The sequence below is a fragment of the Lytechinus variegatus genome, chromosome 2 (genome assembly GCF_018143015.1).
Source record: "Lytechinus variegatus isolate NC3 chromosome 2, Lvar_3.0, whole genome shotgun sequence".
In the NCBI taxonomy this organism is placed as follows: domain Eukaryota; kingdom Metazoa; phylum Echinodermata; class Echinoidea; order Temnopleuroida; family Toxopneustidae; genus Lytechinus; species Lytechinus variegatus.
This window is the reverse complement of record NC_054741.1, coordinates 45,125,113-45,149,287: the sequence shown is the minus strand read 5'-3', so window position 1 is coordinate 45,149,287 and position 24,175 is coordinate 45,125,113. Positions and strand designations below refer to the sequence as shown.

The 24,175-nt window shown below is 36.7% G+C and overlaps 2 protein-coding genes across 2 annotated transcripts in view; both read right to left on the bottom strand.

Annotated features, from left to right (window-relative positions):
- Nucleotides 1-625: 625 nt before the first annotated feature.
- Nucleotides 626-24,175, bottom strand: part of LOC121408137 (probable cystathionine gamma-synthase) — a 66,784-nt gene continuing 43,234 nt past the window's right edge. Inside the window, exons 6-8 of the mRNA XM_041599462.1 lie at nucleotides 12,170-12,283; nucleotides 8,042-8,176; nucleotides 626-876 (exon numbers count right to left, since the gene is read on the bottom strand). Coding sequence (XP_041455396.1) covers nucleotides 808-876; nucleotides 8,042-8,176; nucleotides 12,170-12,283 — 318 coding nt within the window. The 3' untranslated portion in view covers nucleotides 626-807. The remainder of the gene's footprint in view (nucleotides 877-8,041; nucleotides 8,177-12,169; nucleotides 12,284-24,175) is intronic.
- On the bottom strand, nucleotides 18,956-22,793 carry LOC121408136. Its single transcript, XM_041599461.1, has 2 exons — nucleotides 21,413-22,793; nucleotides 18,956-19,464 (listed from the first exon to the last, which is right to left on the bottom strand). Exon 1 carries the CDS (start codon nucleotides 22,585-22,587, stop codon nucleotides 21,433-21,435), a length of 1,155 nt encoding a protein of 384 aa, XP_041455395.1. The 5' UTR covers nucleotides 22,588-22,793; the 3' UTR covers nucleotides 18,956-19,464; nucleotides 21,413-21,432.

Genomic DNA, 24,175 nt, shown 5'->3' with positions numbered 1-24,175 from the left:
TTACTTATGAAGGAAAATTCAAAGGTAAAAGAAGTTTTAATGAAAAACAAAATAATTCAGGTGAATAAATGTATTTGTAAACAACATTTGACAGCATAATTCGAAAATTATTAAGAAGAAGTCTGCTGATTAACCAAAAGTCTAATCATCAAATTTCTCATTTCTGCCATTTTGGCGCAAGCCTCTTTTTGAACCCCCGACAAAAACGTCCCATGTTCGCTTAAGCATGAACAAAATTAATTTTTTTAAATGACATTTCAAATATAACATCTCAGAGCATCTATTTACATCAAAATATAGATAATAATTTGAAACAAAGTTTTTATAGACTTTTCAAAACTGTCCCGTTTTTTTATACGCACTGTAGATCCATAAGATTTTATGATGACTATTCCTCAAATAACCCCAACATGGCCAAAGTTAATTGACCCTCAGTGACCTTTGACCCATTCACAGAGCAAGGTGACAGGATGAAACCTTGTGTCTCGAAACTCAGGCAGGATCTTCAGTGATACACTATTACCCTTATGTCTGAGTTTTATGAATTAGGTCCATATACCTTCGTAGTTATGACATTTCAAAAACTTAACCTTTGTAAAGATTTCTATATTGATTCCCCCAACATGGTCTAAGTTCATTGACCCTAAATGACCTTAGACCTTGGTGATGTGTCCTGAAATTCAGGTAGGATGTTCAGTAATACCAACGAATGTAGAGTCAGCAACGCTTTGCAGTATTGCTTTTAGGAAGGTCACTCCGCTCAGATTTTGTGACCACTCTAAGCTCCGCCCCTCACTCAGAGAACCATTAGGGTAGATTGTAGAGTTGATTTTTTTTCGTTCGTTCAATTTCAATATTTTTGATGAATAATGAGAGCTGCAATAAAGAACATAAAATATTATTTTAATAATTTTGATCTTTGCTAAAAAAGACGAAAGGTAATGATTTTTGTAGTTTGCATATCAATAAAAATGCATAGTCTGATGACATTTTGTATTTACCGTTCTGCTTAATTTTGCTGCCCCTACCATAACTACACTAGCCAACACCAAAACCAGCTGTCCTGACAGCGTCAAAACTTTCCCGGTCACATATGGGTATGTGCCAAGTATACTGCGCGAACAATAGTGCTGGCCGCATACTCCACGCGAATCGACCAAGCTTGATATGGACTTGGTCTGTCACTGTTGTGGGTGTGGCACAGAGGCAGTTCAGCAACGATAAATATTCAAGGTTAGAATCTTGATTTTCAGTCATAGTATAGACTGGAGCATAAAAATATGTATACAGACAGTATGTAATATCCACAAATCTGACCCAGCTTTTTTGCAATCCATCAGGCAGAGATTGAATACGGCCACTACACGAGCAAAGCCAAGCTCTTGACCAGGTCCATCATTAGACCTAACATTCGACCAAAAGTATCCGGTTTAGTATCGAGCCATGTATATTCTGACGGGTATCGACTTATGAACTATCAAGGGGCAAAAGTCTATGTCACAGGTAGTATTTTCATGCTATAATTTTACACCAATTTATGTAAGCATGCATGCAAAATTTCAAATACCACCATCCGGTAAACCGCCCAAACCTACCGGGACGCCAGCCGCGCATGCATGCTCGGTCAAACCACCATGGAGCTGGATTGTGTAGGTGCATTGATGTGGTGGAGCGAAATTTAGATGAAAAATGTATTAACCTCACATATCTTTGTTTTGATAATTGATGACATTTCAAATACTTAACCTCAGGTTAAGATTTGATGTTGATTCCTCCAACATGGTCTAAGTTCATTGACCCTAAATGACCTTTGACCTTGGTCATGTGATATGAAACTCTAATAGGATGTTCAGTAATACTTGATTAACCTTATGGCCAAGTTTCATGAACTAGGTCCATATACTTTCTAAGTTATGATGTCATTTCAAAAACTTAACCTCAGGTTAAGATTTGATGTTGACGCCGCCGCCGTCGCCGTCGGAAAAGTGGCGCCTATAGTCTCACTTTGCTACGCAGGTGAGACAAAAAATGATGAAAATGAGGAAATAAAAAAAATCAACTCTACAATCTACTAAAATGGTTCTCTGAGTGAGGGGCAGAGCATAAAAGTGGTCACAAAATGGGCTTGGCAAAATCAGGATGAAATTAGGATATTGGTTTATTTGATGACAGAATTCATCCTACTTACTGAAGAATAAAAAAGATTAAGACAATAATTTCATTTAAAAATTATTTTTAAAATAAGGTATATATTATTCAATTGTTGGGATATATTATTTTGTATGCGCATATCGAGTGGACCTTCCTAATAGCAACACTGATGTGTGTTGCTGCCCTCTACGTTCGTTGGTAATACTTCATTACCCTTATGTACAAGTTTCATGAACTAGGTCCATATACTTTCTAATTTATGATGACATTTCAAGAACTTAACCTTGGTTAAGATATCAATGTTGACGACACTGCCGCTGTCGGAAAAGCGGTCTCACTCTGCTATTCAGGCAAGACAAAAATAGACATAGTTCATTCCATATCCACCTGTGGCGAGCGCACAGAAGCATTGTTAGCGTACCATAACGCTAACATTAGGGTCAGTCACACCTTTCAAGGGCGACCACAGCTAGATGCACTGTTTTCACTAACAGAGCACTAAAAGTAGGCCTACCGGTATCGATAAACTCACAGAAGCTTAGTCGAATTCCTAATAATCTAACAATAAAAGGCCTAGCAGAAGCTAACAGTGGCGCTAATGTTAATACAAATCACTAACAGTGCCAAGGGCAACAAAAGTGATGATGTTAGTGAATGATTTCTCTCTTTAAAACTTGTTTCCCTTTCCTATACCAAGTAATTTATAATATACCTCGACCGAATTAAAGGGGCATTCTGAGCCCAAGAATATATGAATAAATTGAGTAAAATTAGATGAGCAAATTGTTGAAAATTCATCAAAATCTGATAAAAAATAACAAAATTCTTGAATATTAACAAGTGGAATGCCTCTGGCCGTCTCACCTGCATCACACGGTTCAATATAGCAGCAGTGCTGACTTTGAAAACTACTCTAACTCGCACAAGATGTTCAGTGATACTTGGTTTCTCTTATGTCCACTTTTTATGAACTAGACCAATAAACTTAGAGATATGATGGTTATTCAACAAAAAACCCCAACATGGCCAAAGTTCATTGACCTTACATGACCTTTGACCTTGATCATGTGACCTGAAACTCGCACAGGATGTTCAGTGATACTTGATTACTCTTATGTACAAGTTTCATGAATCAGATCCATAACTGTCAAAGTTATGATGGTAATTCAACAGAAACCCCCATTATAGCCAAAGTTCATTGACCTTTGACCTTGGTCATGTGACCTAAAATGCGCACAGGATGTTCAGTGATACTTGATTACTCTTATGTCCAAGTTTTATTAACTAGACCAACACACTTTCAAAGTTATGATGGTAATTCAACAAATACCCCCAATTTGGCCAAAGTTCATTGACCCTAAATGACCTTTGATCTTGATCATGTGACCTGAAACTTGCACAGGATGTTCAGTAATACTTGATTACTATTATGTCCAAGTTTCACGAATCAGGTCCATAAACTTTTAAACTTATGATGTTAATTCAACAGATACCCCCAATTCGACCAAAGTTCATTGACCCTAAATGACCTTTGACCTTGGTCATGTGACATGAAGCTCATGTAGGATGTGCAGTGATATGTGATTAACCTTATGTATAAGTTTCATGAACTAGGTCCATATATTTTCTAAGTTATGATGACATTTCAAAAACTTAACCTTAGGTTAAGATTTTGATGCTGATTCCCCAACATGGTCTAAGTTCATTGACCCTAATTTCCCTAAATGACCTTTGACCTTGGTCATGTGACATGAAACTCAGGCAAGATGTTCAGTAATACTTGATTGACCTTATGGCCAAGTTTCATGAACTAGGTCCATATACTTTCTAAGTTATGCTGTCATTTCAAAAACTTAACCTCAGGTTAAGATTTGGTGTTGACGCCACCGCCGTCAGAAAAGCGGCGCCTATAGTCTCTCTCTGCTATGCAGGTGAGACAAAAAACCAAGATTGTAATGTTCAGCAAGCGAGATTGAGATACACAACTTGTTCTTTATTTAAAATCGTGCTCAAAATGTCCGCTTTTCAGATTGGAATATAAAAAATTTTCAGCTCGCGCTTCGCGTTTGTATCATTTCTGTAGCAAAAACCCATACTTTTCATGATTAAATACTTAGGTGAATGTAAATGTCCCATTTTCAGGTTTAAGCATCAAAAGAACTCCTGCTTCGATTTGCAATCATCTTTTCTTGGATATATATCTTGTTCTTTATCAAAAACTTCCATTAAACTGTCATTTTTTCAGATCGAAATATCCAAATTTTCAGCTCGTGCTTCGCTCACATCTATTCTTTTAGATACCAATTTAATCATTAGTACCAAAAATGCTTAGAATATCAAGCTTTCAGGTCAGAATACAAAGAAATTTCAGCTCACTCTCGGCACTCGTACTATCTGTGTAGTGAGATATGTATTCTCATGAGTTACAAACAGCCCTAAACAGGCACGCTTTTCCTGTCAGTATACTATAAAAAATTAGCTTGCGCTTTGCGCTCGCATTAATTTGTTGGTGAGATACGTGTCTGCGTCTCATATACAGCGCGTCCCAAAAAAATGTCCCTCTGATATGCGGCTTAATAACTTCCAAAAATAAAAATTATTATCAATGAAATGTATGGATATAGGAAGCCCATCTCATGTTCTAACTTCTATAAAAATTTCATTGGTCTCACTTCAGTGGTTTTGAATACACAGCCTATTATGTAACAGTGGTGCTTTTCAACCCATTCCAAGTTTATATGCATGCAACACTGCTTTGTGTTCTGCACTTTCTTGCATATCAACCCTTTTTGACCACTCTGACCAAGGAGATATCACCTCTATCTCCTTGTTCTGACCAAGGAATTCCCTGATCTGACCAGGAAAATCTCCATGATCTAACTGGGCTCATCAAATCACAACCTTGAGCATGTTCAGAAGGGCAAAAACAGTATTTGACAGTTCACTTCATGTTTGATAAACTGGAGATGCACAATGATTGAGACAACGGGTCATGTCTGTTTCATGCATAATTCCAACAATACTGCATTTTTGTTTTCATTACTTTTTTTTAGTTAATTAGCTACTGAGGTCAAGTTCAATAATTTTGTGTAACTTTTTAAAAGAAAAAAGTAAAAATTTTCTTTGGTATAGTTCCTTTTCGCAAAGGGTGATTAATTTGTTGATTCCCCCTTTTTCATCTTATTTTACTCATCCATCATTCATATTTTCTTTCAAGTTGGTGCATCATCAAACAAACTTAATTTATGTTTCTTGTCCTTCTGAACATGCTCAAGTTTATGATTTGATGAGCCTAGATATGATTAGGGAATAATCCCTGCTCAGATCATGGATGTAAGAATGGGGCTTAACATGCCTTAGACAATGAAGAAATGCATCAATGCTGCAAACTTGGAATGAGCTAAAATGCACCATTGTTACGTAACTTAGTGTGTATTCAAAACTGCTGAAGCGCGACCAATGAAATTTTCATAAAAGTTAGAACATGAAATGAACTTTCTACTCATGAACATTTATTTGAGAATCCTACCACATTTTAGAATTCAGTCCTTATGTCAGAGGGACATTTTTGTTGGGACGCGCTGTATATATGTGTGTGAGGGTGTGTGGATGGGTGTCTTGTACGATCGAGAGCCTTTGGAACGTTAATGATTTTGCCCCCCCCATCTGAAAAATGGATCGAAGCCCCTGCTCTTCACAGACTTCACTCATCATGATCATGATAGAGTATTTGCCAATGATGGTTATCATGCGATAAATTTCATCAACTATTTTTCTTCTATGTAGGGTTTATTCATAAAAATGTCTTCAAACACCTAAATAAATGATATATCCTGGAAGAAAAAAATCTTTGAAAAGGATCATATATCTTGGCACTAATCAACATCCCCCGCTATATACCTATTCCTTAAGGGGTACTCCAGGCTGAAGAAAATAATATGGTTCGAATAGTAAGGTGAGACAAACCAAACAATGACAAATTGATAAAAATTGGAAATGAGTAGAAAAAAATATGGTTTCTTAAAATTTTTCATTAGGCCTTATTTCGGTGAAATTTATATTCATGTCTCCAGGAATATGCAATGAGGGTCTGTTGTATCATACAAAATTAGGTTTATTTAAATTTTGTCCACACAGAATATTGCTTCAAAGATCATCATTTTGTTACTCGGGTGACATACATACATTTGAGACAATTACAAGTTCATTTCAAATTTTCAATAAAATCAGAAAAAGGGGAAAGACCTAGAGGATATATGGCATTATCGTTCCATTTATTGCATATTCATGGCCAAATTGGGGGTATTTGTTGAATCACCATCATAACTTTGAAAGTGTGTTGGTCTAGTTCATAAAACTTGGACATAAGAGTAATCAAGTATCACTGAACATCCTGTGCGCATTTTAGGTCACATGACCAAGGTCAAGGTCAATGAACTTTGGCCATAATGGGGGTTTCTGTTGAATTACCATCATAACTTTGACAGTTATGGATCTGACTCGTGAAACTTGGACATAAGAGTAATCAAGTATCACTGAACATCCTGGGCGAGTTTCAGGTCACATGATCAAGGTCAAAGGTCATGTAAGGTCAATGAACTTTGGCCTAGTTGGGGGTATTTGTTGAATTACAGTCATATCTCTGTATTAAAGTGTATTGGTCTAGTTCATAAAACGTGGACATAAGAGTAACCAAGTATCACTGAACATCTTGTGCGAGTTATAGTAGTTTTCAAAATCAGCACTGCTGCTATATTGAATCGTGTGATGCAGGTGAGACCGCCAGAGGCATTCCACTTGTTTGGTATATCCAGAATTATTGGGGGGCAAATGATATGTTTGCCCCCCCCCTCCAATATTTTCATTGGTGGGGCGATTGCCCCCCCCCGGATCGACGCCTCTGGTGAAGAGCATTTGCAAACAAAAGAAACAGAATGTACAGAATCTCCATGATAGGCAATCTTCTTTTTTTTCATCTTTTGAAGCTTATTCGATATTTTTTAAATCAAATTAGTAATACTACCTGCTGCGATTTCATGTTTAAAATGTAATAATAATTCAAGTTTGTAGGCCAATATGATAATGGATTACATTCCTTTACCCCTTTCTAGATTTTAAACTTGTAGGATGTGCAAATAATCATGACTAAATCTAAGTTAATCTCAGATGTAAATAATGCATTATAGCCATCGCGGCGAGATTACCGGTTGTAACAGGGGCCCTTTGCTCATGCAGTGTTATTGAAATGTTATGCTAACAGCGTTTCTGTGCGGTCGATACTGAAAGATATGATTTTGGTGTCTAGAGTCTGGTTTAAATGATCAAAATACATAGGGAAAAGTTACAAGTACAGTCAATGGTCCAAAAGGATCAAAAATCCAAGAAGGCTTCCAAAGATGGAGTCCAAAATTGCTGTTGCTACTTTGAAAAAAAAAAAAACAACAGAAATTGCTCAATATCTAGGAAAATAATTTGTGTCTACATTTGTTAAATTGGTAAAATAATACATTGGGATAAGTGAAAAGGACAGTCGATGGTCAAGTTTGTCAAAAAGTCCATGGTGGATTAAAAATATTGAATATAAATTAGCCGCAGTTATTTACAAATGGACATAGTTCATGTAATATCTGTCAAATGCATATGGTTTTGATGTCTAAACCATGGTTTTAAAAGTCAGAAAATTAGTTACAAGGACAGTTAGTGGACTAGTATATCAAAAATCCAAAATGGCTTCCAAAAATCCTGACTCTTATATCGTCTTAGATTGTATGAAACTACAATATGTAGAACACTTTCAGTGACATCATTATGATACATTAAGAGTTATGAAATTAGATTATCATAATCATTATTTACGAGCAAGTTTTTTCTCTATCACCCTTAACCTCACCTGGACAAATGTCTTAGCAGCCTGCATTCCATCCTTAATATCACAGACTACCATTCCACTGAACTTCTTCATCTGCTTCTTAGCTACTTCATAATCAGGATGGGATGGCAATCCAGGGTAGAACACTCTGGATATCTTAAAAGAGTAGAAGAAATAAACACATCATTTAGGTTGACTATATGCAGAACATTTTTTTCTTCTAATGTTTACCTGTGATGGCCTCTTACTGCATAGTAAAACCTTTTTAATAAGACTAAAATCCATGTGATTCTAAATTGATATGAAATATAGACAAGGCAAACGCCAAGCGTTGTCTCACTTGCATATTGCAGTCATGAAGAAACTGCATGTCAAAACTATGCTATATGACTTCTGAGGCTGTCAGCAGTTTAGGGGTGAATTGTGGTTCTGAAAGTTTACATATGCATTAATGGTATAGGCCTACTTTATCCCTAGAAAATCAGAGAACACTAAGAATGCTGTTAATATAGGTTTTCCTGTCCAATTTTGCACTTATTGCATGCAAAAGTAAAGAAAGGTCATTGAATTTCGCACATAGTGCATGAGAAAGTATTAATAGGTCATTCAATTTATTAGATAGGGCAGCTAAAATCACCAGTCGGCATTCAAATTCACTACAGTGCAACCAAAATGGCCATTTGGCATTCATGATCGCTTTAGAGCAACCAAGTCCGCCACTCGGCATATGAATTTGTACATAGTGCAACCAGGTTCGCCCATGAAACCCCCTCGAGCTTTGTTAAGCCATTCAATTTTGCCATTGTGCATCCATTTATACAATTTGTGCATGCAATTTAGCACACGTTATTTTTTCTATTTGTCTTATAACTTTCTCATGTTTATATTTTCTTCCATTTTATGAGCTTACTATAAACCAGCGAAAAAAATAAATATCGGATGGCTAAAGGCATACGAATTAACTGAGGGAAAATTTCCTGACATTTCCCTGTGTTAATCCATATGTCTTTTTTATCTATTCGATATACACATTGACTAGAGACATAATCATAGAATGTATACAATGTCATGATTGTTTTTCTTTAATATTTAGGTTTAATGTTCTTTTTATCTTGCATCAGTTTTCATATGACTTTCATCATTTAAAACAATAATCTTTTCATCAAAACTTAACACATTGACTACGGTTTTCTTCCCTTACATAATTCTTTTTTTAACCTTTTATATTCTTTAGAAAACAAAATAACTAAATGTATATACTTCATGACAAAATAACTTCCTAAATAAGCAGGCCACTGCTTCTATGTAATTTACATTATTTTTTTACAAGCATCTGTAAAGTATAATGCAAATTGTCCAGTGCAGTTTTATGAATGGTCACTGGTGGCACACATACTGCAGGTTTGGACAAACAAGCGATTAAGCGAAGAATGTTTGAATATGTATTACAAGTCATGTACAGTGCTAAATTGAATACACTAGTTCTGAACATGGATACCCAAAAGCGAAATTGAATGCTCTGTCTTCAGTCACGTGACCTCCTGTGTTAACTTGAGTGCACTATGGTGAATCTGATTGATGTTTTCACACTTTTGATTGCTCTATAGCCAAACTGAATGCCCATTATGAATTTTTGGCGGCCCTATGGCGATTTTGAATGACTAGTGTGAATTCTTGGTTGCTCTTTAGCGAAATTGAATGAACTATTTATACTTTTGCATGCACTAAGTGCGAAATTGAGCGGGAAAACCTATACTATGAAGCTATAATTATTTCCATGCAAGTAAGGAAATGAATGTTAGTTGAAAAAGAATGTAATTGATAATAATGTGAGTAAAATTGTAAACTTAAATTAATTAAGGTATTATGGCTAACTTATTGTTTGAAAAAATGGAGGAAAGGTTGTGCATGAAAGATAAATATAAAAACTTATTGTGTGTGATTTTTAGCCATCTTGCCTTCACTTTAGCAGTAGGGTTTTCTAAATTGATCTGTGTGCATATGATAAGTAAATACATGTAATGCAAGAGTGAAGTACTACAATATAAAATAAGTAATAGGGTATGAGTAGGAAGTTTGAAAGAGTGCAGTTTTTTAAAAGCACATTTTGATTAAAGGCTATGATAGATGCGAGGGCAAAATGTCCTGCACCTTCAAGAGATGGATCTCTGTTACGAGTTTGGCGATCCCACCTCGAAGCTATAGAAAGTTATTGTGTGTACAACACAGCACAGAGCCAGTCATGGAAAGTTCATTGACCTTTGACCTTAATCAAATTCAACTCACATTCAAACTTGACCTGCACCTTTAAGAGATGGACCTCTTGTATGAATTTGGCAATCCTACCTCGAAGATATAAGAAGTTATTATGTGTACAACACAGCACAGTGCCAGTCATGGAAAGTTCATTGATATTTGACCTTAATCAAATTCAACTCGCATTTGAACTTGACCTGCACCTTCAAAAGATGGACCTCTGTTATGAATTTGGCGATCTCACCTCGAAGCTATAGAAAGTTATTGTGTGTACACACAGCACAGTGCCAGTCATGGAAAGTTCATTGTCCTTTGACCTTATTCAAATTCGGCTCACATTTGAACTTAACCTGCACCTTCAAGAGATGGACCTCTGTTATGAATTTGGCGATCTCACCTCGAAGCTATAGAAAGTTATTGTGTACAGCACAGCACAGTGCCAGTCATGGAAAGTTCATTGACCTTTGACCTTAATCAAATTCAACTCACATTCGAACTTGACCTGCACCTTCAAAAGATGGATTTCTTGTATGAATTTGGCAATCCTACCTCGAAGATAAGAAAATTATTGTGTGTACAGCACAGCAAGTGCCAGTCATGGAAAGTTCATTGACCTTTGACCTTATTCAAATTCGGCTCACATTTGAACTTAATCTGCACCTTCAAGAGATGGACGACACTCCCGACGATGCCGGAAATAGTGCTACCTATGTCTCGCTTCGCTACGCAGGCGAGACAATAAAAATGGTGTTTGTGTTGGATATTAATTTGATAACAAAACTTAATTTAACAGACCCTTGAAAAATTCTTCTCCTGTTCGCCCTGTTTTAAGGGCCTTTTCAGCGACAAATACAAGTTTAGACCTTCACATTGCAATTGTGTATATTCCTCAATCTTGATGGCAGGTTATGCATTCACCTTTCTCTTACTCAAGACCATAGCTCTTAAACATACAGTACCGGTATTTTTCAGATTCAGATTTTGAGAGCACAGAGTGCAGTAGTTGTTTAAACTAATCAAATGAGTCAATTGTGTACAAAACCTATGGGAATGAAAAAAAAAAAGAAATTTAGGGTCATTTGCAGATTTGAATATGCAATAAAATGCATGTATCATCAAATGAAAGATGAGGATTTTTAATGCTTCCCAAACATATGTCATTTATTTATAATTGTCATTAAGTTATGATTTTATTTTTAAGTAAAAACAAGAGTGTCACTGGGGCATGCAATAAAATGCATGCCTGTAACACGGAAAATGGAGTTAATGGTCAAGCAAGAAAAGTGGAAAGTGGCGACTTGATCTTTAACCTTTTGACGTCAAAATCGAAAGAATTCCAGGGATCCATGCTTGTATCATACACATCAATTTATATGAGCCTAGGTTATTAAAATTAAACTGGAATTATCGCGTTTACAAGGGCTTCAGAATGGAAAGATGAAAAGCATGTCACTGTGACCTTGACCTTTGACATTTTGACCTCAAAATCAATACGCTTCCTGGGATTCATGCTAGTAATACACACTATATTATGTGAGCCTAGTTTAAGTTAAAATAAAGTTATCGCTTGCACAAGGACTTCAGTATGGCAAGATGAAAACATGTCACTGTGACCTTGAACTTTTGACCTCAAAATCAATAGGCTTCCTGGGATCCATGCAAGTATTATACACACCAAATTATATGAGCCTAGGTTAAGTTAAACTGAAGTTATCTCGTTTACAAAGATGGACAGACAGATGGACAGACACAGAGCGTGATACCATACCATGATACATCCTGTAGGACAGACATATAAAACCACATCCGTTTCAAATATTGCTTTCTGAGGTGCAAGGTATATTGTGGTTTATATTCTTATAAAGTGAAGTAAAAATATATTAACTTTCGTACCTTTGGGTGAGCTTCAAGAAACTTTGCGACCTGTAGTGCATTATCACTGTGTCTCTCCATCCGTATTGGTAGAGTACGGATTCCTCGTAGTAAGATAGAAGCTGTATAGGGAGACTTAAAAAAAAAGTACAATTGGTATACAATTTATAATTTCAACAGCTGGAATGACTACTCCAAGAGCAAAATTGGCATGTACCAGAAAAGCAAGTGGAATAATTAGTTCATAGTTTAGCAAATCATAAGCTATAGAATGGGAACCCAAGAGTCTGATTAGGTTCATATTTCATTAACAATCTATACAACAGTACCTGTCAAAGTTTTAGTACACCTCAGAGCTGCCAACCTGAACAAGAACATTTCAGTATTTTTAAAGCTGAAAATCAGTATTTTGGCGAGGAAATCAGTATTTTGCGTGAAACCATCAGTATTCTTCTCATTTTTCAGTACTAAATACTGGAAATCCGTACTACTTGGCAGGAGAATGAAACCTTTGGAACAAGATAGCTTGTGTGAAAACAGAAAAAAAATAATGAGACAGTTATGAGCATTTGAATATTGCGATCACTAATGCTATGGAGATCTTCAATTGGCAATGCGATAAAGATGTGTGATGTCACTTGTGAACAACTCTTCCCATTACTTCACTTATTTCACTTAAATTGCCTGTTTTATCACATCTATCAGTAGATCATGAGTTCTTTCTAGAGGAGGGCATGTAATACAGATTTTTAAAGAATACACCATGGATAAAGAGTTTGTATCACAATAAGAAAAAGCAGAAAGAGACATTTTTAGGGTATTTTATAGTCCATCAAAGGGAAAGTTGTTCACATGTGACATCACGAATCCTTGTCGCATTGCCAATCGGAGGATCTCCATAGCATTAGTGATTGCAATATTCAAATGCTCATAACTTTCTCATTATTTGTCTGATTAACTTTCTTTGTTCTTATTCTTTGATTTTTCTGTTTTGACACAAGCCTACCTGTTCCAAAGGTTTCATTCCCCTTTAATAATAATGATAATACATGAGATTTGTATAGCAGACTTTCCATCTTGATTAGATGCTCAATGCGCTTCAGAGCAGAACAAAAAAAACTATAAGTCAATGTCTATCAAAAAACATTCTTATATAGGTATGTTTTCAGGTTGCCCTTGAAGATGGTCACTGAAGTCTGGTTTTTCAAACTGTATGGGAGAATTCCACAGGCTACGCCCTGCATGAGCAAAGGCCAGTTCCCCGCATGATTGCTTAGCAACTGGAATTTGTAAGAGATTAGATGATGAGGATCGTAAATTTCTTGAGGGTCTGTAACTATGCATCAAAGACCTATTGTAACTGGGGAAAGTTCCATTTACTACATGTATATGAAAAATGAAAAGAAGGATTTTAAAGACTATGCGCTCTTTCAGGGGAAAAAAGTTTTCAATATAGGGGTGATGTGGCTGCGCTTGCTAGATAGAGTTACAATACACGCAGATTCATTTTGCAACCTTTGCAATTTTCCGAGTTGAGAATCTGGTAAGTTGTAAAGGAAGCTATTACCAAAATCGACCCGTGAAGAAATAAGTGAATGTACCAGTTTCTCTGTTGCTGAGTGAGTGAGATATTTTCTTATGAAGCCAATATCGTGCAATTGATAACGAACTGATCTGCAAATGTTTGTAATCTGACTGGACATGGATATTTGAGAATAAAAAATAACTCCAAGATTGTGACATGATTTTGACATGGGGATGTCATTGCCTGAGATAGAAATGGAATCAACGTTGAATTTGTAATTTCTCACAATCATCAAATGCCCAATCATTATCAGATACAAAAAGTTAGTGAACCCCACCAGAAAATTAAACATGTTTAAAAGCGTTCAAATTCTACCAACTTTTAGAGATTAACTGTAGTCAATTCAAGTGATATTACATTCCATATAGTTTGTTTCTCTGGGTTTGCCAGATGTTGTAGTGATGTTTTCTACCTTTAACCGTCACCATGAAGCAGTGCACTCGACCAAAAAAAAATGGTGGGGGTGTGCCGCGGGGGAGACAAAAAACGGGGGCCTTGGAGCGGGCCAATTGTAAAAGGAGGGTCCGCAGAACGGGCTTCGGAACTAGAAATGTTTGTGAAAACGGGGGTCCTTGGAACGAGTCGCCAGCGTGTGAGTGCGTATGCATCCCTATGGAACGGTCATGCGTGCATGATGCAGCTAGCGCAGCCTCTGCTGGGTTCTCTCGCGCAGAGCCTAGGCGATGGTAGGACAGCGCGCTGCGGCCGCTTTTCACCAAAATTGCAGCTCATTGTAGCAGATCAATGTTATCGGAACCGCGTAACGAAAAATATGCGAAGCTTTGGAGCGGATTTCTTCCTTCTTTTTACTCGATAAGAAGAAAATGCTATGCTTTGGAGCGGCTTTCTTTGTTCTTTTTCTCAATAAGACAATAATGCTATGCCTTGGAACGGAAATTTGAGTGTAAAAATGGGGGTCCCCTCCGCGGCACATACACACTATGCATTATATATTGAGTGCCCCCCCCCCCCCCGAGTTTCCTTCAGCAAGAAATTTATCCACATTGTGCTGCACTCAACCAAGGTGAGGTGAATGGGTACCTGGCAGGAATTTATTCCTTGAAATGCCACCACGCTGTAAAAGGCTGCGGGGCTAAAGCCAGGGTAATAATATCCAAGTCCTTTGGAAGTGCATGGAGACTTTATTTATAATGTGTTATGTGCTATGCAAGAACTTAATATCATTATTATTACTTTGCCATATTCAATGATATACATCATGGAAATATAAAGTAAATTCATCATTAACCCCTTTATTATTTCTTTGATAATCATAGAACATTTTCTTTTTATAGTCTAAAAAAATGACATTTTTGTGTGGGACAGTTTGAAAAAATAATAGTTTAAACTTAAAAAGTTCCAACTTTTGTCAATGAATGATATTTCATGTTAAGTACAGAATACCAACATACATAATGGTATTCCCCCAAATAAGGTGTTTAAAGCATATTTTCTGCTTTTCTTCATGAATATTCATGTAGGAATACTTTTTGTACATCAATCAATAATATGTATTCATTATAAAAAAAATAGATTATGCAGGACAGCAAAAGTGCAAAAATATCAGCACAGCTCCTCCAACCATCAAATTTTAAAATTGTGCTAAATAAGAGTGCCATTTTAGTGCATGGTTGACCGCAATTATTTTTGACAAATGAAAAATAGCTTCAGTTGTGGTTTAATATTTAAAGGTCAAGTCCACCCTAGAAAAATGTTGATTTGAATAAATAGAGTAAAATCAAACCAGCACAACGCTGAAAATTTCATCAAAATCGGATGTAAAATAACAAAGTTATGACCTCTTCAAGCTTGTGTATAGTTTTGGTAAATCCACCAAAATGCACCTATCACTATTTCAATTCATTGCTAGCTAATATGAATGGATATGACCTATAACAGTTATGATGTGGAGGATATGAAATGAAAATGTGTTTTACAGGATAAATTTTGCGATTTTACATGGAAATTTAACTTCATCGGGTCACCCGATCAAATTAAAATATCTGTGTGTTTTTGTCTTTCAATTAAATCCTATTCCAAATCATGGAATGGGCTGAAACTTTCAAGACATGTTCTTTGTCTGTAACTTTTGGATATCTAATCACTAAATTTATAAGATAAGTGCTTGAATGCCCATTTTTTAAATTTAAAACAAGCATGGCTGAGAGAGGGCGCTATATATCCAAGATTTGAATATTTGAAATTTTCTCAGAGAAGTACAGTTGGAAAAATATCTAACGGTCTCTACGCTTCAGTAAGACTGTCATATTAGATGATATTCGATTATCAATCACATTATTGACCCTTTACCAAAGCTATACACAGGCTTTAAAGTTTCGCTTATTTTTCACAAAACAGTGTTATGCACAACTAAGTGACATGCAAATGAGACAGATGATGATGTCCCTCACTCACTATTTCTTTTGTTTTTTATTGTTTGAACTATACAATATTTCATTTTTTACTGATTTGACAATAAGAACCAACTTGACTAAACCATATAGTATTAAACAATGCTAATTCCACACGTTCAGGGAGGAATTAATGGTTGTTTCACTTGATAATGAGGAGAACATTAGAATATTTCATACATGTATTTCATATAATAAAAAACAAAAGAAATAGTGAGTGGATGACATCAGTCTCCTCATTTGCATACCAACCAGGATGTGCATATAACTGTTTTCTGAAATTAAGCGAAACTTTAAAATGTCATAACTTTCTTTTTTTACATCCGAATTTGTTGAAATTTTCAATATTGTTTGTTGGATTTTTCTCTCTTTATGTAAATCAACTTTTTGTTGGGATGGACTTGTCCTTTAAACATCAGTTTGATGGTAAATTGTTGATTGTCCAGAAACGATTCTTATTTTAGGTGAATCCAAACGACTGGTACTGTACATATTGTTTCTCATGATATATTTTCCACTGGAGTATGTGTGATTTACATCATGGTGTAAAGAAGCTGAACTTATACGGAGAAGTATGAACATACATGTATTTACAAAATAAAGACACTCCTGAAATTGAATATTTTCCCTTACTCACATCATCACATTGATAACAAATAATTATATATGATTTATTAAATATTTAACCCTAAAACCGGTGGGGGTTAAATCCCCCCCCCCCCCGACAATTTCCGCGACCAATCCGCTGAGCAAAATTTTTTACCGAACCATTCGCTGACTTTTTACTTTGAAATTTTGCAGCTGTTTGAGACCAAAGTTAAGATGTCTGTGGTTGAAATATTACGCAACATTATGCAAGTGCATGTCAGACCCCAAATTGCTCCAAAATGTGATTGTGTACAAAGTGAATGTAAATTGAGTTTTCTCATCTTATTCATAGGGATGATTATTTTTACTTTCATCTGAAATTAATTGATTTTCGCATAATTATGCTTCCAAAAAGGTTCTGCTATAAATTTGGTGGAAAAAAAATAAGAGAAACAAAAGACCAAAAACAAAGAAATACATAAGAAATTCATAAAACAAAATATGTAAGAAATACTTTTTCAAAATCAGAATTTTTTCATTGTAATTGTAATAATTACACAAACTAGCACATTCATGATATGTGGAGCTCAGACTAATGTCTGAATATATGGGGCACTGCGTATAGTTCGCTCAGGTTTTTGCCAAGATTCGTACAAACACTAGAAACATCCACATAAATTAATTCTTGAATTGAAAATGCCTAAAAAGCCAAAACAGTACTTTACCAGTGGGTAGTTCAGATCAGATTCTAGGTATAAAATAAAGTTAATGAACTATAAAGAACCACTTCTGATCTTTTCATTTACTGCTGTGGTCAGGGTGACCAGATTTCACAAAATGATTACCGGACAATCAACAAAACTAGCACATCGATGTTGTGGAGCTCATCCGGCATCTCGCAACAAAATTTAACACAATTTTAATTTCAGCCCAGTTGACACTGTAAATGATTTATATTGGTGACATAAATTGAGGATATAGAATTGAAATTGATGAAGAAATGACATAGAAGCATTTTTTGTGATCTATCTATGAATAAATTTCATATGAATTAAGTATTAATAATTATCTAGTCAAAGTTTCTTAACTCTGTGTAGAACCTTGGTGAACCTAATGTAGCTCTCAGATGGAATAAAAATATTCAAAATCAATCAAAAATCAATAAGTAATTTTTTTTAGTTTTGAAAATATATGAATAAGTTAGCATATTTAATGAGTTTCAAAATTCTATGTTGAAATTTTGTATCACCACCTCGAGCTATCATATAAAGCAAACATAATTGAAAGCTCAAACGATAACTTACCAGTTTGAAGTTTGAACAGAATTTTATGAGGGAGTTGAGTGAGGAGATTGAGATCCCGCCTCGCACATGCGCACTCATTCTTCGGAGCATCAAAATGTGATCGCTGTTTAAAATATCAGCTTCCTAATGCAGCTGATACGAACGAACATTAGCTTTAAGTCACCACAGACTATTAAAATTAATTTCTCTCAAGAGGGAGGGAGAGGAGGGCAATTAATCTCCTCACTCAACTCCCTCATAAAATTCTGCTCAAACTTCAAACTGGTAAGTTATCGTTTGAGCTTTCAATTTTATTTCGTTCGTCTCGAGAGGAGACTAATTGAGATTTTGTAGCTCAGCGAACACATTTTGAGTTGCACTGTCTGCAAAAGACATGTTTGTGCAGATACAAAGCATATACAGTATGGAACATGTACAAAGCAAATTTGTATATACCTTATTTCAACTTTACTACTGTTGTAGAATTGCTTGCGAAAATTCAGTTGCTTCACTATCAGCAAGAGGTTTATTGTAATATTGCTGGAAGGTTTTTTCTCTTGACCATCCAGCTTGATTCATGATGCTAGAAATAGGCACACTTGCTCTGATTGCTGCCGACGTTGCAGCCGATCTTGTAGAATGTGATTTATACACTGAAGTATCAATCCCGGCGCCTGCTAATGTCACTTTGATCCATCTTGATATGGTCTGTGATGAAACTTTGCCATATGGCTTGGTATAGCTAATGAACAAGCATCGCTCTAGTCCTCTGATAGACTTAGTCCTTTTCATATATGCTCGTAAATATTTAACAATACACAACCTCCTGTCTGATGGATATGCCTTCAACTTCATAGTGAAACCATGATGACCTGGTCTGCTATGCTTGAGCAGTTCATCTACATGAAAACTCACTGAACTTTGTTTCAGTTCCATCTTATCTAAGTTTAACAAATGAAACGTCTGCACCCTTTGTGCAGAGACTAAGGCTAACAATAAGCAAAGTTTATGTGTAAGCTGCTTTAAACTTAAAGTCTTAGCTGGCGAAAGCCTACGTAGAAATTTCAATGCTACGCTGACATCCCAAGTGTCTTGATAACGTGCTTGTGGAGGTCTGAGGTTAAAGGTCCCTTTAAGAAACCTACAGATAAGAGGTTGTGTCCCCACAGAATGAACACTATTCTCCAGCGTTACATACAAGGATAATGCACTTCTTGCTGCATTCATTGTACTATAACTAGCCTTCTCTCTATGAAACAGTTCTGCTAAAAATTCTAACACAAAGTTAACTGAAGAACGAAGAGGACTTTTCTTCCTGCTTTCACAAAATTTTGTCCATTTTGTCCAATATACTCGGTACTGACGTTGAGTAGACTTCCTCAATGATGCTGTCAACACGTCGGTGATCCCTTCATCTAAGCCTATATTCTCGAAGGGTCCCCTGTTACCCTGCAACACAAAAGGTCAAGGCGATCATAAAGTGGGTGAGGTAAGTTTGTTACAGGTTGTCTAAGGAGGTTAATGTCTCTCCTAAGGAGCAACGGTTCCTCCACAAGGATGCTATTAAGGCATGGGAACCATGATTGTGTTGGCCAGTTTGGAACGACCAAAATGCCCGATGCCCTATCAGACTTGATCTTTTGAATGCATTTAGCCAATAAGCAGAAGGGAGGAAATGCATAAAAATCTAGCTTTCCCCAGTCTAGTGTGAATGCATCAACTGATTCTGCATTTGGATCTGGTAACCATGAAACATATCTTTGTGTTTGTGCATTCAACCTGGAGGCAAAAATATCAATTTTTGGGCTGCCAAATCTTTGGATGACTTTTCTGTATGCTCTTTTGCTGAGCATCCATTCAGTTCTATCATTGAAATTGCGTGATTCATAATCTGCTTCAATATTCTGGCTGCCTGGAAGGTGTGCAGCACTAAGCCAGATATTTCGTTCCATGCACCATTTCCAAATTTTTATGGAAAGCTTGTTACAACTTGGGGATTTAATGCCTCCCATGTTATTTACATAGCACACTGCTGTTGTGTTATCAGATCTAATTAAGATATGAGCATTGGATGTACTACCATGAAAGGATCTCAGCCCTAGATCGATGGCCAAGATTTCTAGATAATTAATTTCATTATTTTGTGCCTTTTCATTTTCAGACTGATTCCACCTTCCCCCTGTATGAACTTGCATATTTGTGGCACCCATCCATAGCCACTAGCATCCGTGCGGATTTCAAATTTAGGGTTTTCCCTTTTGATAGGAGCAAATGCACTATCTGCATGACTTATCCACCATTCTAGTTCCTGCTTCGACTCGCATGATAGCTCCATAATTCTGTCATAATGCCCTTTATTCTTTTTCAAGGCTTCTATTTTTTCTTTCTCCATATTCCTATAAAACAATGGTCCATGCTGGACAGCAGGGAAGGTGGAGATTATCTTTCCGATAACATGTGCGACATGTCGAATTGTGGGTTTTGGTTGCAGGAGTAACTTTTCACATTCTTCCCTGACATTCTGAGCTCTCTCTACTGGGAGTTTAATGGTCATGTCTACTGTATTGAGGGTAAAGCCCAAGAACTGGAGCTCCTGTACTGGTTTTAGTACTGATTTTTCTGGGTGAACTTTAAACCCTAATTCTGAAAATGCCTGCAAAGTGGCATTAATTGCAGACTCAACTTTTTCTTTTGTGTCCCCAATAAGAATTGTATCATCAAGATATCCAAGTACAATATGACCCTTTTCACGTAGTGAAGAGAATACTGGTTTCAACATCTTAGTGAATAACCTGGGTGCAGAGGTTAACCCATTTGGCAGTGCCTTGTATTGCCACTGTTGTCCTTGCCAATTAAATTGCAAGTATTTCCGGAATTCAGAATGAATCGGAATAGAGTAGTATGCATCTTGGAGGTCTACTGAAGCCATGTAAAAATTTTCCGCCAAGAGGCAAATCACAGAATGGATATTATCCATCTTAAAGTGTTGTTTAACCACAAATTCATTTAGGTCTGATAGATCCAAGATCAATCTTAGACTGCCATTTTTCTTTGGCCTTGTAAATATGTTGGAAAAATAACCACCCTTGATAAAGGGTGAACTTCTTTCTATTACATTCTTTCCTTCAAGATTTCTCAGTTCAGCTGATATCTTATCTGTTTCTGATCTGTTACGTTTAAATTGATGACATATCAACCTTTCTGGATGTGGTAAACTTGTATCAAATTCTATCTTAAAACCCCTGACAGCTTTCAGTATTGTATGATCGGATGTGATTTTCTTCCAATTATTATAATATTGTTTCAGTCGACCTCCAACAGGGGATGCTTGGTCAGAATTATTTGTGCATGCAATTTCATGATCGTTTGTATAAAACAAAGAATTATTGCTACCTACCTCTTGGGGTATACTGGTAGCTACTTCCGCTGGGGATTCTCTCGGTATCTGCCCTGAGATGCTGGTGGTTTTTTCACCATGGGGGCTTGTGGCTGTCTGCGGCCCCTGATAGGGGCCTTTCTGTCCAAAAAAGGCCTGTAAGGAGCACCTGATTGTGGTCGATGGTTAGGAGTAGACCAACCTGCAGCTCTGTAACCTTGGCGGGAGTAATCTCCAGCTCTGTAAGGATGGTAATTGGCGTGAGCTCGATAACGGCCACGGCCTGGCTCTGAAGTTTTTACAACTCGTCCAGTAGCTTTCTGCTCTTCGGTCATGTCCTTAACTCGCTTTCCCAAATCGTCCCCAAAAAGGAACTTTGTGACCGGAATAGTTGGTTTGCACAGGTGGCTGTATGCAGCATTCATGTCAGGCTTTATTTGTTCCTTGCGTAGAGCATTCATTTCGTAATTTGCATTAGACAGCAAGGCCAATGCATCTTGTTGAGATGGAGAAAGGTTGCCTGACGAGATTGAGCGAGTGAAGGCAGTCAAGCCCCTAGTGAGGGACTTCTGTACCCTAGCTAGCTTGAGCTCTCTGCTTCTTGTTGAAGGAGACAGATTCTCCCAAATAACAGGGTTCACTTTAGGTACATCCAAGTAGGGGCAGTTGCTTGGTGGCAAATATTTTATTCCAGTCTCTTCGAGGACTTTCTCCTCCAATTTATTGTTCATCATGAACATTGTTGAGCTAGCTATTTCTTCTTCAAGAGGAGGCCCCTCATCAGATTGGGCAGCAAACTTAGCTGCGAATGTGGGAATCATTTTTGGCAATGTGGATTCCTCTTGGGAAGTACATGTGATGTCATCGTAATCAACATCAACTGGTTGCGTGTACAGCCTTTGGCATGATTGGTACGGATTGATGTCATCATGATCATCAGCTGAGTCCTCATTATGAGCATGTTCAGCGTAATGTTGGTCATAATCTTCCTCCGGCAATGGGAGAGCACCAATGACACGGTTAAGCATGGATTCCAGTTTTGTTAAACGACTGTCAACATCAGCCAAGTTTTTATTTTCATCCCGTGAGTGGGACGACTGCTCCTTTTTTGAAGATGAAACTGAAGCTGGGGGTCCGCTATTGCCGTCTTTTAACATTGCTTTGCTTCTTCTTATCTTTCTCTGGTTTCTTAACATACCGTTTATCGATCTTCTTCCCGCTCACGGAGCTCTTGGGCTCATGACTTGTGAGGCTTTTGGAGGTGGATGTGCTCGCAGGGTGCTTAGACCCATGGTGGAGCATCGCCGCCGGAGTTTCGGGGGCCGAGGAGGCTCTCGGTCCGGTCGGAGACGGACTCAAATCCGCCGAATCTTGATCGCGAGCGTTGCTCGAACTCATGATAGAAAACATAAAAATACGATTCTGAAGTGCAAGAAATTATCACCTTGCCTTGAATAACTTCTGAAAATAGATAGTCTTTTGAGTAAAAATGCGTCGTATTTCCGAAGAAAAATCGTTTTTTCTGTAAGAGTGCGGCAGGTGTTTGAACCTGCTATTTTGCGATGAAGCGATAATGAGTGCGCATGTGCGAGGCGGGATCTCAGTTAGTCTCCTCTCGAGACAAACGAAATAAAATTGAAATTGATCAACAAATGAAGAAAAAACATTTTTTTTGTGATTTATGAATAAATTTTGCATAAATTAGAATAAATAATTTTCCAGACAAAATTTCAAAATTTTGTGTTAAAGTTTGGTGAACCTCATGCAGCTCTAACAGATGGAAAAAAAATCAAAATCTGTCAACAAATACAGAAGAGGCACTTTCTGTGATTTATGAATACATTTTGCATAAATTAGCATAAATAATTTTATACTAAAATTTCAGAATTCTGTGTAGAAGTTTGGTGGGCCGCATGAAGTTCTACCAGGTGTAAGAAAAAATATCAAAATCTGTCAACAAATAAAGAAGAGTCATTTTCTGTGATTTCTGAATAAATTTCACATAAATTAGCATAAGTAATTTTCTACTGAAAATTTCAAAATTCTGTGTAGAAGTTTGGTGAACCTCATGAAGTTCTAAAAGATGGAAGAAAAAAAGTAAAAATCGGTCAACAATTAAAGAAGAAAAAGCTTTTTATGTGAATTTTTAAAAATATGAATAAATTAATTTTGCATAAATTAGCATAAAAATTGTTCTGGTCAGAATTTCAAAATTCTGTGTAGAAGATTTGGTGAACATCCTAAAGCTCTACCAGATGGAAGAAAAAAAAATCAAATTCGCCCAACAAATAAAGAAGAAGCATTTTATGTGAATTGTTAAAAATATGCATAAATTAATTTTGCATAAATTAGCATAACAAGTGGAATGCCTCTGGCCGTCTCACCTGCATCACGCAGTTCAATATAGCAGCAGTGCTGACTTTGAAAACTACTCTAACTCGCACAAGATGTTCAGTGATACATGGTTACTATTATGTCCACTTTTATGAACTAGACCAATAAACTTACAGAGATATGATGGTTATTCAACAAAAGACCCCAACATGGCCAAAGTTCATTGACCTTACATGACCTTTGACCTTGGTCATGTGACCTGAAATGCGCACAGGATGTTCAGTGATACTTGATTACTCTAATGTCCAAGTTTCATGAATCAGATCCATAAACTTTCAAAGTTATGATGGTAATTCAACAGATACCCCCAATTCGGCCAAAGTTCATTGACCCTAAATGACCTTTGACCTTAATCATAAGACATGTAACTTACAAAAAATGTTCAGTGAT

Coding starts and splice junctions, on each gene's coding strand:
- LOC121408136 (XM_041599461.1), bottom strand. CDS start 22,587: ATGTTAAGAAACCAGAGAAAGATAAGAAGAAGCAAAGCAATGTTAAAA.